General features: G+C 46.1%; 1 protein-coding gene across 2 annotated transcripts in view; it reads right to left on the reverse strand.

Annotated features, from left to right (window-relative positions):
- The window catches only part of PPP2R5C (protein phosphatase 2 regulatory subunit B'gamma), a 1,570,607-nt gene that overhangs the window by 1,431,341 nt on the left and 118,875 nt on the right, over positions 1–20,391 (reverse strand). For both annotated transcript variants that reach the window (XM_069637762.1, XM_069637761.1), the window contains exon 2: positions 17,794–17,859. In XM_069637762.1, the coding sequence (XP_069493863.1) occupies positions 17,794–17,859 (66 nt within the window). The remainder of the gene's footprint in view (positions 1–17,793; positions 17,860–20,391) is intronic.

The raw sequence follows: 20,391 nt of genomic DNA on the forward strand, positions 1-20,391 counted from the left end.
TATAACTGAGTCTAGGAAGGCTTGCTCGGATTCTGTAAGGTGATCGAGGCCTGATGCTTCAATGTATTCCTTCATCTCCCTACCCCCCTGATCCCCCGCTGACGTGTATAGTTTTTCATAAAAGTTTGCAAACTCTCCCGCTATTTCTTGTGGCACACGTGAAAGGGACCCTTATCGCGTCATCATGGCCTCCACCCATCTGTCCGCCCTCTGAGCCTGCAACCTGGAGGCTAGCATTCTGTCAGCCTTATCCCCCTTTTCATAGAAGGACTGTTTTAGAAGTTTCAACTTTCTTATTACATCTCCCTCTCCCAGAACCTTCAGTTTTTCCCTTTTCCTTTAAAGGGTTCCAAATTGATCTGCACGGTAGATTCCCGGTGTGTGTAGCCTCCCTTCTGCTTCTGCTATTTCCTTCCTCAGCTTATCTTCGAACTGTTTGTGCTACCTCTTCCGTCTCGCCCTTTCTCTGAAGAGATGCCCCCTCCACACCGCTTTCCCAGCCTCCCATACCGTGTTTGTGGTCACCTCCCCATTATTATTGATTTGGAAGTATTCTTCTATCTCCTTACGGAGGTCATGGGCATAGTTTTGTCCCGCCATAGGGATTAGTTACACCTCCATCTTGTATTCCTGTGGCCCAGCCCCTCCAATTCTAGGAGCGTTATCACCATATCATGGTCGGACCAGGCGACCGGCCGGATTGTGCAGTTATGCACCCTGGATTAATTTTTTTTATCAACCAGCAGGTAATCAATCCTCGTAAAGATCCCATGCACCTTTGATTTAAATGTATAGCCCCTTTTTCCTGGATTGCAGTGCCTCCAGATGTCCATTAGCCCCTCCCTCCTGAGAGTGTCTGCGAATCTACCCTGTTCTTCCCTTGCAGCACTTCTGCTCTTCACTCTCGTTTGTTGCCTGTCCATGTGGTGGTCTGCCCATGCATTCAAGTCTCCTCCCACTATTACTAGGTCGCAGCCCGTCCCCTTCAGGGAGGCCAGCGCACTGTCATTAAATGAACCTTGCCCTTGATTGGGTGCATAAACTCCCACTAACATTATTTGAATGGGTCCTAAAGCGCCCCGGAGTATTAGTCGTCTGCCTTCTGGGAATCGCTCCACTGTCGGGTGCTCTAGTCTAAGTCTTTTGCTTAATATAATCCCCACTCCCCCCTTTTTAGTTTTCCCCGATGCCCAGAATGCTTGGCCCACCAATTTGCCCCTGAGCATCCGCTCCTCCCCAGCCTTTAGTCTGGTTTTTTGGATAAATAATATATCCAGTTCCGCTCTATCAAATTCTCTTACTACCAGGGATCTCTTAGAGGGCGAATTGAGCCCTTTAACATTTAGTGAGCATACTTTTATATTGGTATTTCCTGGATGAACGTGGTTGCTTCCCATTCCCCTTACGATGCATTCCATCCCATTGGGTGATGATGCACTCTCGTGTAAATGTGTTGCTGGATTGTCCCTCCTTCCTAGGCTTCCTCTTTCACTTTTCCGCACCAACTATTTTCCCCCTCCCCCTTCCCCTCTAGATCTTGCTCCCCCCCTTAACCGTGCAACTAGTTGAACTTCGAAACTGGACCAGAGCCATTTATGGCTGCACCGGACCTTAACTTGGAGACGCCCTCCTTTAACTGAGGGCCACCCAGGGTTATAGCTCTGGCCTCTATGAGGGTAGAATCTGATCCTAATGTATACCTTTTACCTTAATCTCATTACACCTCTGGAGTGATTATGGTTGAGGTCGACCTAGCTTTTCTCAGTGTGGCGACTGAGTTTCTTAACGTCTCTTATATTACGGGGGCTTCGGTGGAGAAATTGGATTCGGTTTGAAGAACTTTCTTCCTCCTTTTCCCCTTTTCTGCCTCTGTGGCAGGCCTGTTGTGTCATTCTCTTGGGATGGGTGAGAGCTTGAGGGGCCAGTGGGACCCCTGGTGACATTGAGATTTTCCAGATTGTTCAGGACTTGCTTTGCCTCTTCCGGTGTTGTAATCCCGTAGTCCTCTCCTTTATATTCGAAGGTCAAGTCAAAAGGTTATCCACATCTATAGCGAATGGAGTGATCAGTCAACCAGGAAGTGAGAGGTCTGCAAGCTCTCCTTCTAGCAAGGGTACAATTTGTCCTGGAAGATGTTGATTCTGGCACCATTGAAAGCAATCTCCTGCTTCTGTTTCGCCCTGGTTAAAATTTCTGTTCTTTCTTTGCATCGCAGGAATTTCACGAATATCGAGCGGGGCCCTTTCGCATATGCTCTTCCCCCCTCTGTGTGCTCTTTCAATGGACACTTGCTTCCCCCCCTCTTCTTCAAATAATTGGTTTACTTTGTCTTAAACTGTCTTTTCCACTTGGTGGGGGGGTTCTACGTCCTTTTCCGGGACACCAAGAACTTTCAGGTTCAGTCTTCGCTCTCTGTTTTCCATGTCATCTATCTTGAGCACCAATTCCTCCTCTTTTAGCTCAATGTCCGTCATTCGAGCATTAAGGATCATTTCAAGCAGGTCCATATTAGTTTGGTTGTGCTCGAGATTTTTGACCTTACTCTCCATTGTTTCCACCTTTCCTCGCAGCTCAGAGATGGAGGTTTGGATGTCAGAGCACAATGCTTTTATTTCTGCCATTATTCCTCCTATGTCCTCTTTGGTAGCTGCTGAGGCCATTATATCTGGTTCTTTAATTAGAGATTGCAAGCCAATGTCCGGTGTGCTTCTGTACTTTTGCAGCTTTTCAATTGTCCCATACATGTATCTATGGGTTTCACGTTTTCGTTCTATTCACCAGGTTAGCCTTACCGCTTAGCGGGGGCCTCTCGGTTTTCCCATTAACTGCCACTGCGCCCTGGTGTGTTCTAGACCTTCACCCACTTAGATGGGAGTTTCCTTCGCCTCCTGGAACCTTATTCAGTTCTCAGCACTTTTGAAGCGCTGCAAGTGTTGGCGCCTCTTTTGGATTTGCAAAGTTTGGCCCTCCCACTTTCACAATGAGTGGGCCTCCAATTTTGGCACCTTTTCAGGCCTGATTGTGGGTTCTCAGCTGTTGCCCCTAGGATGTCTTGCTAGTATGCATTCTGTTTGTGGGGGCAATTTCACCGATTTCCCACTCTGAGATGATCATATAATTGGCGGGTGTATTATCCCCTGCAGTCTTGGCAGTTTCACAGAGTGCAGGTGACCCCTTCGTGAATGGGTCCCTGCATGGAGTGCTGCTGATATCCTTTGTCCATGCCCTCTGGTACTATGTCCGGGACCCCGGTTTTAATTATCAGTCTCTGGCCGCCAGGATGGAATCACATGTGCCGGCCCACTCTTTTTTGAGCTGGTCTTGCACCTCTTTTTGGGGATTTTCTTTGTGTTGGGGTTTTGTTCAATTCACTGGGCCCCCCTCCCTGCCCCTCTGTGGATTTTCTATATGTGCCTCTCTTCCCGGTCATGGAAGCTGGAAGCCCCAACCTCCAGACACCGCCACGGAGTGGGAAGGGAGGAACCTTCCAGGGAACTCCCCGGTGCTGTCCGTGCCGGCTAACTCCGATCTCCAACGTACCGCAAAGCCGCCCCAGGTCAGCAGCGCTGACTATATCCGGCCCGATGCAACTCCTCCAGCGGCGTTCTTCCTGCTATGGGCGGGCCTCCTCCACCCCCAGGCTGTAAACTCCTCGGCAAGGGGACCGCTGCATCCCCTCCCCACACATCCGCAGCCCGCTTCTCCCCGCGACCTCACGCACCTGGCTGGGCGTCCCGGATTTCCTCCTCATTCGGGCCGCATCCCGATCCGCCATGGGACCCACTCCTCACTCACCCCGATCTCGGTCTTTCTTCTTGGGCTTCGCTCCTTGTCCCCGCAACGCACCGCAGGGGCCCCTGCTGCCGGCTACGGGGAGATCACTGGGCGCCTCCATGGGATCCGTCTCTAGTCCGCACGCTCTTCTGCAGACCCAGGCACCCCTCGGGTCCCGCTTACAGCCGCCCAGGTCAACAGGGTCACCTCAGTATCTGCTGGGGCTCTCTGTTTACTGCGTTTCAGGCCCTTGTTGGTGGGGGGTGGGCTGTCTGTTACCGTCTTGGTTTCTAGGTTCTTCTTCATTTATTTTCCGGGCAACCTCTCTCCATAGGACCTTCTTCGCTCAAAGAGGGTGTTTTTCGGTTAAACGATTTACTGGGATTGCTCTAAATCATCATATTTGGCACCTCGAGGCGGGAGCCGAGGTTCAGGCAGCCATTGCCTTCTGCGCCCCCTGGTGGTCTAAGATCCAGATGAGTTTTTAAAGGAGGAATTAATCAGCGAAGTGATGAAGGCACTAGGTCTTGGGCTCCGTCCTTAATGACTGAGGCAGGGCATAGGTCACCTTGGCAGTTTGAAGGTTTAAGGCTGGCAATTATGTTTAACACTTCATCCTCAGTGACTGGGGAGAAGTGGAAGGAAGGGCAGTCAGGAATGGTAGAGCTCTTTTTACTACTAGAGTGGTCTTTGGTGGCAAGGCTAGCTTTTTTGACACTATTTTAGCTTGTAGGTGGGCTATTTTATTCGATAGTGCTAGTTGGATGTTATTGCACCTGGCTTTATCCTTGATGAAAATAACAAAACGGAAAAACATCAGGGCACACATATATTACTGCTTTTCTGGTAAGTACCTAGAGAGGTATTTTTAGCATTTTAGAGGATGAAATGTGGAATTTTTGAGGTGCGGGGGCAAAGACTCAACCTTGGCATCTAGGTTGGATATACACGAACAAGAAATGGTTGTTCCTAACAAGAAAATTAGGAACTCCCGTCCCCTGCACAACTATTCTCGGCAGCCTCAACAAACCCTGCAAGTAAGCCTCTTCGGAAGTGTCCCTGGGCCAACCAGTGGGCTGACCAGTTTACACGGGACGTTTGCTCTGATACCGCCGCCGTTTTGAGGAGGCCCTCGAAACATGGTATACTACTTTCTCTGTGTCCACGGCACCCTCACACCGAATTCATACACTTGGCATTGCCAGGTCTGAAGTGAGACGATTGCGCCCGGACCGGAGTAAACGCGGTTACCGTGTTGCCCTGCTGGGGCAACGAGCTGTGCAAGTTTGGTGCATTTGTGACCCCCTTTCCCCTGAAGCCTGCTGCAGTGGAGATGGGCCGATTCCTCCTCCCATAGCGGAGAAATCACCACTGTCCCGCTTGGGAATCCTCGCTGTATCTCTGAGACTCCACAGTGTCAAGACGTCCTGACGAAGTTTGGGTCTGCCTGCGTCGGGGACCGGTGAGAAATCCTTACCCCAACTGGTGGCCCCTAGGGCAGGTGCCCATTTTTATGCACAAAGTGGCCCCTGAGGGCCCCTTTCCTTTCCATTGCGAAATAGCGACTCCATCTCGCACTCTCAACCTGCCTCTGCCCTCAAGTGGAGGTCCTGCTTGAATACTGGGAACTTGTTCTTCATCGCCTCATCCACCTTCCGGAGCTGCTAGAGACCCTTGCAGAGACCCTGTTTTGTCCATTGGCACAAACGCGTGCATGTACTATTTGAGCAATAGGCTCCTCTCTTCGTAGGATTTGGACTACCTCTTAGTTAGGTGTATTTCTGATGTCGAACTGGGTCTAAAGATTACCTGCACTGTCTGTTTTTCTCCCCATCTAGGAGGTATACATATTTCGTGCTTATAATCCTTGAGACCCCTATGGTCTTGTATATATATTGTGTTGATTGTGATGTATTGTTTTACTTTGATATTACTGTTATTCTTTGCTATGGTCTATGTTACGAAGGCCTTGTAATAAATGTGTCTATATTTTTAATATAACACCTGTCTGGAGGAATTTGTTAAGTGTCCTTGCTTTGTGTGCTCATTGAGGTCTTTCAGTCACCCTCACCCCTCTTGAGACTTAGTCTTGACCGCCTGCCATAGCTACCCTGATTGGTCTGGCTTGTCCAGAGGTTACCCTGTTCCAAGAAACTAGGTTGGCCTTCTGAACCTGTGTCCCTCCTGGTCAGAGTTCAGAAATCCTTCTTAACAATCGGCAGAACAGGTGGCAATGGAATGGCGCCGAGTTGATAGCGCAGCGGTGCAGGTACTGTCTTGTAGTCAGGTAATATGCCTGTTAGCAAGGTACGAGTTGGGTGCAGGGTGGTTGTGGCTTTTTGAGCATCTGTTGTCATAGGGGGAGTGAGTGGTAGTCGAATGGTGTGAACTATCGTGACAATCTGGTGAAAGAGTACCACATTAGTACGAAAATGGTTAAAACCATGCGTATTCCACAAGATGATCCCGATAGAAGTATATCAATTAGAACCCCTTGTTGCCAAATTGTACTCATGCAAAGAAATTATTATGTGTGCCAATCATACACGACTGAGCGTAGGTCAGCGTTAATGGACCCTGCACCAATTATACTTGCAGTATAAAATGTAACATTATTAGTCAGGGGTTCACGTGGATTACGTCTGGTATACCACCTACTTCTTCCATATGTACATCTGGAAGTGTATCTTCCAATACTTCTGTCAGGTGGTGACCTATATTTTTCAAACATGTTGATTCAGCCAAGACAAGACTTAATAATTCGAGAATGAAAGCCCACTTTTACCACATCAACCTGTGAAATGTCAAGGAAAAAAAGTTAGAATTTCTCTAAACCACGCCAGAATATATTGACGATTTAATGGGTAAGACCCATTAACCTTAAAAGTATGTTTAAGGAATACATAAAACAAATAGTCCCCCCGATTCCAAAAATGACCCAGGCAAGTTAGCCATCTGTTTTACAGCATCTACTCCCCCTTATGCGGTAAGTGAAATACAGGGGCCATGTTCAGGCCTTTGGGAGCCCGTGAGTTATACTTTGTCGTACTGGTTGGAAGAGCCTGCCTCGTGGCAGTCATCCTACTTTCTTATAAGGTCTGAAACTTTACCAGATTCCCCATTACTACTTGAGCCACATGGATAGGTGGGACAAAAATAGAAAGCTGTCAGCTGCAATGATACTGGGGCTAGGGCAGTAGATGAGGTAGATGGATTACATGAGACCCTCTCCTGCCGTATCACCAACACAGGTTCGGCAACCAAAGGTTCATGGGTCACACAAGACATTTTATCTATATCTTGTTCTTCAGACTCCACTGAATAAGTAGTAAGTAAGCTTAATTCCAAAGAACCTGCGACACTTCTACTTTTTAAGTAAACCTTGATCGATGCATTATAGTTAGTTACATACCTTATAGATAGACGCTCATTTGCACCGCTCACAAGAAGGCGATCATTACGTTTTCCCTTTTTACACCTGTACGCCGAGCTTGACATAGCAGGAATTGCAGAGACATTCTCAGGAGTGGCAATCAAGTCCAAGGAATCAGTCCTCATGAAAAAAGTCAGTTCTGGGCCTTAATAGAACGCAAGAATTTTAAAGAAGCCTTTTTATTGTGACCCAGCAACATATTTACCTTCTTCCCATTTGTAGACTTTTTTTTTCTTTTTGGCTGCATGTTCTAGGGGGGCAAGGCATCCCCTGGTGGCACAGCCTCAGCATGGGATCCAATCTCCACTGGAATCAAGCTTCTGGACACAATTTCACAAGTATCACAGGTGGGGCAATCCGGAGCATTTGGTAAAGCGATCAATGGCGAGGCAGGCACAGCTAGGGAAACTAATTGAGCCAACTCTAACTACACTACCAATCCTCCAGGAGCAGAGAATGACTCCAAAAGTAATGTTTGACAAGCAATCAAAACAGGGTTAACAACCCAGTGAGTACAATTGGCGCAGCATTTATCTCGGTTCACACAGCAAATGCTAGAATTCATAATAAAACCTTCAATATAGTTACATTTATGCAGTGTGTGATCGTGGCCTCTGTCCATAGTGTCAAGGATCCTAGACAGAACCGGAAAGGAAAAGGCATCTATTACAGGATCTTCCTGATGCAGATGATGGTCATTATTATAATTTAATAAAGAAAGTTGCTGAGCTTGGGTATGTGTTGAAAGAACATGACTCGTAAGGGATGAGCACCTAGATGAAGTTGGGCCTGGCTGGTTAAAAAAAATTTGGGCTTGAACTTGATTCGGGGAACCTTGAAAGTCTATCGCAGATCTTTCACACTGGGAGAATGAGACTGTTGTTAAATTATTAGTAGGTTTATACAACTGAACCTCCTCCATCGCACTCCCCAGGATACCAGGACTGCCAGCACAAAGTTGTAATGATCGGGCGCCCAAAGATAAGTGAACCCTTTTGGCCATCTCAGACTAAATCATGGGTGCCAATATCGGGACATCTGACACAAAGTTAGAGTCGGCACAATCACACACATCTTCCGGATCAACGTGACTCGGAGAGCAAGAGCCCTCACGTCGATTCTTCATAGCAGTATTCCAAGAAGACAAAGAAGACTTAACTTCACCAATTGCCTTGGGTTTAACTGAAAATGACTGCATAGGCCGCATGACAGGAGTTGATAACCCCAATTTATTTCCTGCTGCTTCACTCACCGGTGTCAAACTAAGGCGAGACGATATGATCAGCTCTTTCGTCCTCTAGCGCCTCCAACGGCTCGGTTTCCTGGCCCATGGTACGTTTCCCACTTCGCAAACCGTACACCATAAAGCAGCAAAGAAAGTCTTGTTAAGCAAGGAGAAAGAAACTGTATCTTCCAAGCCCAGCCATGCCAAGCGAATCCTGTGAAGGCAGGGTGAATAACGAGTGGGATTGCCAGTCGAATGTGAACCAGCAGACCCAACCCCACCAACCCACGGGAACACAGAAACGCACAGCGCACACCGTGCGCTCCACGTAGGTTAGCGTTAAGAACTGCCTCTAGGCAATCAGTAGAACGTGCAGACAGACTCAGAAAACACTCCAAACAGGCTGGCTCTACCTTCACTGCTTCACGGAAACACACAGCGCACACTTTTGGAATACCGATCCGAATGAAAGCAGTTTTGTGGAAACTTATGAATATCAAGAAACTGTGTGCTTTGAAAGAACAAGTTTTAGCCAGAGCCATATGAATATGAAGGAACTATGTGTTTTGAAAGAACAAGCATTGGCCAGAGCTTTATGAACATAAAGGAACTGGGTGTTTTGAGAGAACAAGTGCCACAAGAGTATGTGAAAGTGCAACATGTGAATAGTGGCAAACAAGTCACGGTGAAGCATCAAGAGGATGTGAAATGAGCATGAACTAAATCCAGATGAAACCGTGGCAACGTGCAGGTGAAGGAGAAACAAGTTAGGTGTGTCGGTTGAGTGACCTGTAATGGGTGGACTGTGTGATCCAGTAACTGTGCCTAGACTGAGGACACCCACCTATGGAAATGCCACTTGAAATATCTGCAACAGAGCTTGTGGGTGAATCTTAAGGAAACCTTGTGTGAACAGAAATTGAAGAATTTAACTTTTTGAAATTGTTGAAAGACTTGAAATCCCTTGGTGCTTTGTGAACTATCCCGAAGCTTTGGAGACGGGAAGCCCCCCGCTCCTTTTGGGGCTTTGTGAACTATCTTGAATCGTGGGGAATGGAGATCCTTTTCAAACAAGAGCAGGAAGAAGCTTGGAACTGTTATTTGAACACATAGGATTTTGAAGCTGACATCCTTACATACTACACTGTATACAAATCGATGTGAGGGCAAGTGTATGTTTTGAACACAGACAGACATTTACTATGGACATCCTGACATGGACTATCCTTAGTTTCGTTTAGGTAGGGTACTCCCACCTTAGCATAGGGCAGGTTAGGCCTTTTTCCAACCCTCCTTTTGTTTTAATAAAAGTATAAAGAGCAAACCTGAGTTCAGTTGCCTATGTCAACTTCATGATGCTTTCAAAGAACCCAAAGAGTGTTAGAACAGAATTCATTTTTGGGGGGTGTGTATTCCATTTTATGAGCACACAAAACTTTCTTTTTTTATGCGTTCCTTTTTCTATGCTCTCTGTATTATATTTGTGGTAAGAGTCTTCTTTGGAAGTCCCCCTGCCAATGCAAACCTTTTAAGGTTGCCCTATGCTAGCCCATATGCCTTCTCGGATGGGAGTGCTCTTTTTAAGAACCACATTTTGGTCATAGGGTGATTATATCACCCTTACAATTGTTTTGTGGAGTAGGCTTGTGGCAGTTGTAATTTACTTTGGCTTCACCAGGAATACAGCTTTTTTGTCTGCATTAGTAGCCCAATATATAATGTTGGTTGCCATTGGAGTACTAATATTGTGTAAGCCCTACTCTTGCCCACTTTGTTTTGGCCCATGAAATGGCCACTGTACCTACATGAGCTCAGACCTACACCATCTGTAGTGGTTTGCACTCGTTTAGGGTGAGAACTAAATCTAGACAAGCCAATACACAAACCCTGTAGGTGAGCCCGAGTGCTTGGCGGTTTATTAGGGCCAGCCTGACTGGGTGGCCTCCAAAACCTGTATGTAATATATGCCTTTTGTGGCATTGGAGGCATGGCTTAGGCCAGCCCATTAGTTTGTGAATGGATATATCCAGGGGAGACTAACTCCCTGGTGGTATAAATGAAATCTTGCACCGGATTCCAATATATGTTTACAATAAGGATGTAGGAAACAGAATGAGCCATTTTTAGCTCCAAAACCACTGCAATAACTCCCCAAAGAAGAGAGATAGCTTCCAAACTTACATCTTTAAGTAAAACATATAATACTTCCTGCCCAGTTCTATATCTGCTCTAATGTCTTGTGTTTCATGTATGTTATCCGTCACTTGTCTCTCGTGTTCCTGTCTCTGCACCCCTTTCACCTCTTTTTGCAAGCTGAGACCGGCAATCAAAACCATCAAGATACAATTCAGTAGTCATCCAGGATTCCTGAATACACACACTGTTGCACTTGGTTAATTTCAAACACAGCTCACTGGAAGAGGAAAGATGAGACATCCCTCTGGAATTCCATGAGACTAATATAATATCGTTAGTATAGTTAGTGTGGTTAAAGATCTTGTTTCAGGGACTTTAACTGGGAAATAGAATCCCTTAATGAAAGAGCTAACATCCTCCAGCTATGTTCATCCTCTGCATTAGAGACCCGAACGCCACTGAATGGACTTTAAATTCCTCTGGAATATTGAGTTAGGAACCGTCCCAGATGAGACCTCTGGAGTTACATATTCTTGTATTTTCACATTAGTACCTGTTCCGATCCCTCAATTCTTTGGAGCTCCGGCACCCCCAAGGCAGGGGCATTTTCCATGTTTACTGCTGCAGATCAGATCATCTGTGCAATAGTTGATCTGTGCAATAGCTCATCTAATAAAGGCCTTTAGTGAGGAGTTTTTTCCAATACCTTTTACACTTTCAGTCTCATCATTTCTCTCATCTTTTCTTCATTCATCCCATGTCCCTGTAAACGTAAAGGAGCCCTCGGTAACACTTCTGTTGACAATGGCTTGGAACGCTGTGTCTCACTGGACGCGTGTGGGGACCCAATCTGTTCATGAAAAACCTCCTCAAAGGTAGTAGGTCCAATCTGCATATTATTAATTAAAGGACTTTACCTTGGGAGCATAGCTCAGTGGCAACGTGCTCGCTTTGGAAGCAAGACGACACGGAGCAACACAGGTTCGATCCCTGGGTCAGCGCTTAGAAACCTCTGGGTATTAAGCGCGTTATAAATAACCTATCATATCATGTCATATATGGGGGCAATGAAGGCATTGGTGAGCTAAGTAGATTGCTAACTTTCTTAGTAAATAGATGGTATAGCCCTTTATCTGTTGTTTGATTTCCCCTCTGCTCCATATTCTGCTGAGGATTACATTTATCAAGCTTTCCAGCTAAATTGGGATTCATGTTTTTAGAATGTACCTTTTTTTTGTTTTTTTACCCTTTATGATTCATATCCTCTGATAAATTATTAGTTGCCAACTCTCCCTCCCCATGTCGATCACTGATTCTACTTCAGACTCAGCATCCAATCCCCCCCAAAGGAATCAGTCTCCCCTGCTTCCTCTCTTACCAGAGACCTCCAGTTTCTCTGTGACAGTTTTTTCCCCCCGTCTTTATTCAGAGGTGGATATTGATTGTGGGAATGTTTATTCGTTTTCCTTTCATTTAAGGGAGGTTGGGATATGGAACAAGGTTTATCTTGGTTCAGATCCATAGTACTCGATCCCTGGTACTCTGGACGCCACCTGGCACCAATTTAAGAGAAGGGCAGGACGCTAACCGTGCACTGTTAGGGTCGGGAATAGAGGGTTCCTGAATATGCCCCTCTAGTATTGGTGCAGTGTCAGGTGTGACTCCCCTCTTCTCAATACCAATTACTGCATTTGAGAGTTTTCCCAAAAACACACTTATATCATTCAGGCAAGAGGTATGAAGTTTTAGTTCCGACAATATTGGGAGAAGCACCTCAGTGTCCTGCAATCGCACCTTTCCCCCACTTGGTCTAACTTGGGTTGAGCCAGGGGAATTACATCGTCCATCCCTTCTTCCTGTCCCAGTGGATACTGAGATCGGGCAAGTAACGTGACCTCCCCTGACTGAAATGTGGGTGGAGTGTCCAAAAAAGACAGTTCCAATACATTCTGAGTGGCCCCCACCCATCTCCCCACCCAGAGCTCTCTTCTTGTTCCAGCATCAGGTAGTCGCTAAAAACAGGGGTTAATGGCGGGAGTGGCATTGTTAATGCCAGTCGCATTGTGCTTTTTATGGGTGTGAAGACGAGGGATGTGGATAGGATGTCATCAAACATCCGCGCCCCTTGTAAATTTACGCTTTGCGTGTGCGGTCCAGACTGCATTTTTCAGATTTTAATTATTCTTTATCTAGAAAGCCCAACAGACCTGGAAGCAATCGATCGGTATACGCCCGGTCGTTCGAACAGTTACAGAGTCACAATGCAGTTTCAGATTGATTTGAACATTTTATCACCCGCATATAAATCACGAAAATTGAGTGTAAATTCACACAGAAGACAAGAAAAGGGATATAACAGAAGTATAATAATGGGACCCCTGCCGCCTGCAAGCCATCGCAACCGGAGCAACGGGCCCTTCACAGGGCACTTGCGTGCGTGCCTTTTTGTAGAGATGCAGTGTTAAGGGGCGGGGACAAGCAGCCCGTAATAACAGCAGAAGCAGCAGACGTTGCAGCGTTGCAAAAGTCCAAAGGCACAATGTGAAAGGAGCATATCAGAGTAGGCAGGCGTAACAGGCCACTTCCCAGGGCACATCCACAAGGACTTTATTAAATTGCTCCTGACAGTAGCAGAGTTTCTCTGGGGCAGAATGTTCATTATCTGTATGATATTCTCATCATGAGCGATTCCCTGCAAACCACTCACACCCATGCCAGTTTGGTGGTTCACTTACTGCAGTCCCCGGAGTTGGACATATATTTTTAGAAATGTGATCTGGTTCTGCCCCACAGGATGCAGTTTTGGAGATTTATGATAGACTCCAGGATGGAGACTCTCTGCCTCCCAGAAACCTCAATCTTATCAGGAAGGAACTCATGAGCGCATTCAGCATACTGGAGGCAGTGGTGGCCAGCTCGCTATTCCATAGCATCCATGAGACCTCGCCTTTTCCTGTACTTCCTGCTAAATTGGTGAGCAGGTGCAAGTCGATCTTGGTCACTTGACATAAGCCCCACCCACCTGCTTAGCCCCATATCTTGCTTTCCTTTCTTAACTCTTAGCCTTGACTTGATATGATATCATAAGTCATTTATAATGCGCCTGTACAGATCCAAAGCAAAGGGCACACCAAGAAAATGGTAATTCCTGTATGGACCAAAAAGACCCAGGCCTAGAACCCCTGCTTCTCTTAAATCAGATAAGCTCCAACGAATATGTGTTTCACCCCTCGCTCAAACAGCACATCCCTACAATCACCACACATCGGCAACCACGACGCTCACCAGCATCATCCTGGCCCACTGCAACGCAGCAACCTCACCGGTGTCACCATCAGCAGTCCATCATCCAACTCTCCATGAAACTGATGCTTGCCAATGTCTGCTCAGCAATCAGCCATACAGCAGACATCATCAACCTCATCACCATACATAATAATAATAATAATCTATTTCTTATAGACTGCTACAAACCAATAGGTTTCAGAGCGCTCAAATAACACAAGACATTATTATCCCACAGAGTGGTACTCATTTTATCGACCTCGGAAGGATGAAAGGCTGAGTTGACCCTGCCTGGATTCAAACCTGCCACAGCAACCTGCACACAGATATGAGGGGCGAGCGCTTAGCTTGCTGTGCTTTCTGAGTGGCTCCATACTCAAGAACCTTCCGACTCGAGCACTCCTGCCTTACCTGACAATCATCAACAGCCTTCATAACTTAAGGCACCTCTTCCCCTTGGCCATTAAGACCGGACAAATTCTCAACACTGGACCCAGATGACCTCAGCAACTACTGCCCCATCACTCATCTTTCCTTTCTAGGTAAATTCTTTGAGAAAGCAGAAGCCACGCAACACCTCCAACACATCGAAGCCAACCACCTCCTTCAGTCCTACCAATGTGGCTTCAGTCCCAGATGCAGTAGAGAAACTACCACCAAGGAGATCGACAATGCCCTTAAAAACCTCGATGAGCGTCATCCTTGCCTGTTGGTTCTTCTTGAAGTCTAAGCCGCATTTGACAAAGTATACCGCCAGACACTCACCGACAATCTATATTAATGCATGTGGGGGATCAGTGAGAACGTCCTGAGCTGGTTAAAATCATACCTTGCTATTCACCACCAGTTTGTACAAATTGATTCCTCCAGATCACCAACTCTACCCTCACCTGTGCAGTAACGCTAGAATCCATCTGTTCCCCTGGCATCTTCAATCTTTACATGGAACCACTCAGATCCCTCCTCTCTTGACAACATCCACATCCACCAATACGCAGAGGACAGTCTGCTTTAGCTCAAGATATCCTTTAACGAAGATATCCACAGGCTCAAGGCCTGCCTCACATTGATCCCGTTGTGGATGTCCACTGCTTACTTGAAGCTCAACCCCTTTCAAGACTGAATTCCTATGGCTGACCAACAACACCAAACACCCGACATCTTGACCTTGCTCTCTGGAGCCAGGAGGCCATGTCGGGAGACTTCAGCGATGCACGTCTCCAAAGTGAAAGAGACTAACATTCGCCCGAGAAGCGTCTTGCGAGTTGGTTGGGAACCAACACAGTAAACCTGGAGAGACAGAAAGGTAGTTGCGAGACCTGTAGTAGGAGGACCATCCGGTCTGACAATGGTGCTGAGAGCATCTACCGTAGCCTAGAGCAAAGCCATGTAGGAAAATGTGCGGCTTACAAGAGACTGTAGTGGTAGTGTGACCTGTCATGGGTGGACCGAGCGGTCCGACAACTGCACCGAGACCATCAGCAACAATTGGCCGCAGAGAGAAGCAGGCCACAGAAGAAGCATCAAAGAAGAAGTTGAAGCAGAGGGAGAAGACCTGCGACCCTTGGCGAAACCAGTGTAGAGTTCCCCAGGAGAATGTAACAGGAACAAATACCAGTCCGGGAGGGGTCCGGGAAGATTTGAGACTGTAAATCGTGAAGAAGCAGAGAAAGTAGTAAATGACTTTGTACTGCAATTCCCCTGGCAGATCTGCAAGAGTGTGCTGCTGGAGACTCGAGAGGCACTCAGGGAGCATCTTTGATGTTCCAGTGAGGACAAACAAAGGGTAAAAAGGGTACAAAGAAAGCAGTGTGCGTTAAACTCTCATTGAAATAATTATAAGTTTTGTTGAAAACTATAAGGAATATTTGGGAACCAGCTAGAAGCAGGGAGTCATTCGCCTAGCCCCAGGAGGATCTCGTGCAGTTGTTTATTTGTTATGAAAAGCTTGGAACTTTTACTTTATGGAGATTTGCGTCCTTTGCATCCAGGAGAAGGGAGTCATTGTCCTGGGTCACCATCCGAACCAGTTCCTTTCAGACCAGATGGTCAGGTTCTGGTATTTTTGCCTCAGGTACATCAAGGTACAGGCGGAATATCTACCAGGATATCTCAATCTGGCAGCCGACCAGGACTCCCGCCATTGGGAGAGAGCGAGTGATTGGAGACTCCACCACACTTGCTTTCTTTGGCTTCAGAGGATTTGGGGCCCTGTTGGTATGGATCTTTTCACATCCTGGCTGAACACTCCACTTCAAGGTCACTTCAGCTGGAGGCTAGATCCATTTGCCAGGGCAGCAGATGTATTCCTGCAGCAAAGAGGAGGTGGAAGGCATTGTGTATTTACATTTTCAGTGATTACTCTAGGGAATGTCAGATCATACCCCCAATCACATTGAGGGAGCTTGCTGGTGCATTCTAAGGGATGTGGATCCCGTTTATGCTGGAACAATACAGTAAACCTTTTGGCTGACTTGCGCCTTTGCTCTCTTAGCGCACTATCAATACTTATAGATCGGCTATATCATCCAGGCATGCTTTAATGGAGGGCTTTCCAGTGGGTGAATCTCCTCTTGTCTGCCGACTACTGAAAGGGATCTGGGTTTCTCCACCCGCTCCTTCTTGCAAGTATTTTTGTCTTTGTGGTGTTAATGTGGTGTTAAATATGCTCAGGGGTTGGCCGTTGAATTCAGATTCATCCCTTCGGGCCTTATGAGCCAAATTGGTGATGTGGATGCGTCTGGTGTCATTCCAGAGGGTGGGAGCGTTAGGGCCCCTGATCTTTCCAGTTGTGTGTTGTTGTTCGGTGCCTTCTTACTTATGAAGCGAGAACCACAAAAATTAGGGGGTCTGCAGATCAACTGTGCCTTTATTTTTTTAAACTATTTCAGCCAGTGTCGTCTGAAACACTGGCTTGGTGGGTGCACTGGGACATGGATCAGCCGGACACAGATGTTTCACTGTTTGGGGCACATTCAGCCAATGGGGCAATTCGGTCTAAGGCTTTTTGGGCAGAGGGTCGGCTGTAGAACATTCCTCGGACATCAAACTGCTAAATTCTAGTACATTTCACTATTTATTTTCTAAGCCTATTGTGCAAGCTTCTTGAGCCATGCTAGAAGGGCTTTGAACGTACATAATAGGAAGCCGCCATGACATAAAATGCATTAACCCTAGCCTGCGACGGAGAGTCGAGAACATGTTAATGGCACAGAGGAGAGTATTATCACTCCATCATTGCCTTGCCCAATAGTGTTGTGTGTGACTTCTGACAGACTAATTCTACGCAGGCCAGAGGTTTTACTTACACGAGTGGTTTATGGGCATTGCAGTTTTTTTTGTAGTGATCTAGTTCTTACAATTGTAAAGCAAATGAAAGAATTGAGACACATTATGCTCGCCTGCGGGCCATGAACAGAATTCCGGCTCTCTTTCACAGGCTAGGATTAATTGACAGTGTTATTTACAGCTTCAATGAAACACAGCTTAATGAAACACAGATGTGCTGCTCTTGTTCTACTTACATCTAGAGCTTAAAAATTCACCGTTGCTTGGAAAGGAGTTCACCCCTTAAGTTTCTAAAGGCAAGACAAAAATGAGGTGGAAAAATGGATCTACCAATTCTGACCACAATTATGAGCCAACAAGAGGTTGGAAAAGTGTTAAAAAAAATATGTCAGTCACACAGAAATACTGCAAGAACCAATTAAAACCTTGATGCAGTCATCTGAATTTTGGCAATTCTGTTTATTATTCTAGGCCACAAAGTCCAAATGAGTTTTCATTTTACAGTCTACAATTCATTTTTACATATCATTTTTAGAAATCATTTCAATTCAGGTTGTGATGTTACACTGCGTGAAATCGTTCACAAAAGGTTCAATTTGTAAAACCATAACTGAAAATCAGGGGAATAAATGTCAGAGCAGTGATCACTCACTTCATGTTCCTGGTTATCAAGACCTTCTTTTCCACTTTTGCCACTTTTTCCCGATTTCAGAGGTTCCTAAAAAAGAGCAGTAAAGAACAAATATTAGTTACATTAAGAAATGTAGGGCCTCATAAGTAGGGCAGTGCCGTAAAAATGCAGCAGTAGTACTGTTACTGCCGCATTACCACACTGCCCAACTACAAGTTTGGCGGAGAGGTGGAGGATTCACATCCAGCTAAGAGCTGGAGGTAAATCCGCCACCTTTCCACCAAAAAACTGCAATTTCGGACGGAATTGGTACTAACACCTCCTACCACCACTTGTAATCCGGCGGTAATACCGCCAGACCAAGTGGTGGTAATGGTAATTCCGTTAAGTGGTATTTTAGCAGATTTACCATTGACATACCACCAAACATGTAATGAGGGCGTTAGTTTAAATAACAACTTATCAACAACAATTGGTTTAATGCCTTTCTTTAAAGAGTCACAGATGACCAGAGAGGAGATATAGACACCTTTAATGAAAGCGGCAGCATGCAGTTTCAATCACCAGAAACATGATATAACCCAAGGAGCACATAGGTTTAATTGCAAATATTTTATCTTTTACCAGTGTAATGACTGCAAATGACTTATTTGTTGATACAGCTGTGTGAGAGGTTGCTACTTCTGTCTTTTCCTATGTTTTACTGAAAATGTTTGATTGTGCTGTTATTTTTACAGAATAAACATTTTAGAAACCGAGAAGAAATGATTAGGAACTGGTCAAACAAACCCTCAGCATTTCATTGGGCAAAACATTTTTGTTTGCAGTACTGTTCCGAAAATATGTTCAGGTGTTCGCTGATTCAGGCTAGATGCCACTCTACTGTACTCGAGAGCAACATTTGGACCAATTTCTCCTGGTTATCATCCAACACCATGATTTCATTGACATTTTACCGATCTCCCAGGCACATGGTTGATCAAGCTCTATAAATTGTCTACGGAGTTGAAGATCCTGTACATGAACGGTTTATCCAGAACGCATAGGAGTGCACAGTCCTCCGATGCGTAAGCATTCCGGAGCCTACCATAGCTACAGAATTGGTGAACTAAAGCTTCGAACACTCGCTGGGAGGGTGGGGAGCAGGCAAGAGTGGAGAGTTAGAGTCTCAGCATTGATGCTCCTTTTTTAAAATTGCAGCCATCAAAACACTCTGTCCGTTCATTGTGAACAATACATCGTAGTATGGGGTGTGCAATATGCTTTCTACAACCTACAGCAAAAAATGCTTTTTTTATTTTTTACAATTTTTATTAATTTCAACAAAATAAACAAAACAAAAAACCAAACAGAGAACAGCAATTATACATTCCATGTCTCATGTGCAATTTCGTGATTTGTCCACCACCCCCCGTTACCCTCCTCTCTATCCCGAGCCTACACCACCACCTTTCACCACCCTTTCTGAGGGCACCCCCCCTACTTTCTCCCCCCGAAGAACCATCGTCCTCCAGGCATGTCTGGTCAGACCCAGAAAGTGTGGTTACTAATTGCCTCCAGGCTATCAACGTCTCCACTTCTTCGTCTCCACCTCTATTTACTGCCTCGCTCCACACCACCGTTTCTGCATCCGCCCATTTCCGAAGTTCCTGCCACCAGGCTTCTACTTTTGGTCTATTGCTTGCTTTCCAGCTCATAGCAATTCTGCGCTTAGCGAGTATGTAAGCCAAGTCTTTGAGTTTGCTTATGTGTTTCTTTCTGCGCGGCCCAGGGAACCCCCTACCATGCACAACCACATAGATTCCACCTCCAGACTTATCTCTTTCCCTGCCAATGGGTGGGCTACCTCCTCCAGAATCTCCTTATTTCCGGGCATGCCCAGAACATCTGCACCAGTCTCACATTCTCCTCCCCACATTTAGGTTATGTTTGTATTCCCGCATTCTTAAACTTGACTATCTTCTGAGGAGTCATAAACGCTCTATGGGTAACATATAACTGGATTTGTTGCAGCCTCACGTTCCTGGACACTTGTGTGGTATCCCTGTACCCTCCCCCACAGTCTGTCATCTATAGGTTCTCCAGCTTCCTCTTCCAAATCCTGTCTCAACTGGATCACCTCCTTCCCCACCCCCTTCCCCTTGACATCAGCAGTTCATATATCCGGGAGGCCTCGTGGCCTCCATCTGACACATCATAAAATGTTTCTATGGCAGTATTTGGCTGGCTCTCCAGCGCTACTTCTGACCAAGTGTCCTTTATCTTCCGCACCAACCTAGTATAAGTGATGTACTGTCCCCGGTGTAAACCGGTGTCTTCCACCAGTGTGTCAGACTCCACTGCCTTCCCATCCTGCCACACATCCCCCAGCGTTGCTATACGAATCGGTTCCCAATGCTTTTAGACTATCTTCCTCAATTGCTCATCCACTCCATTCACTGCCACTAGCGGCATCTGTGGGGAACACAGGAACGGGTTCTCCATGACCCGGCAAGCCCTTCGCCACATCTTCCATACCAAATCTAACATTCTTGTCCCACCGTCTTGTTGCAATGTTGCAACCATACCCATTCTTTCAGGAAAAACGGAACACATTCAGCCTTCAACAATCTGGACTCC

The sequence above is a fragment of the Ambystoma mexicanum genome, chromosome 14 (genome assembly GCF_040938575.1).
Source record: "Ambystoma mexicanum isolate Mex_15411 chromosome 14, UKY_AmexF1_1, whole genome shotgun sequence".
NCBI lineage: Eukaryota > Metazoa > Chordata > Amphibia > Caudata > Ambystomatidae > Ambystoma > Ambystoma mexicanum.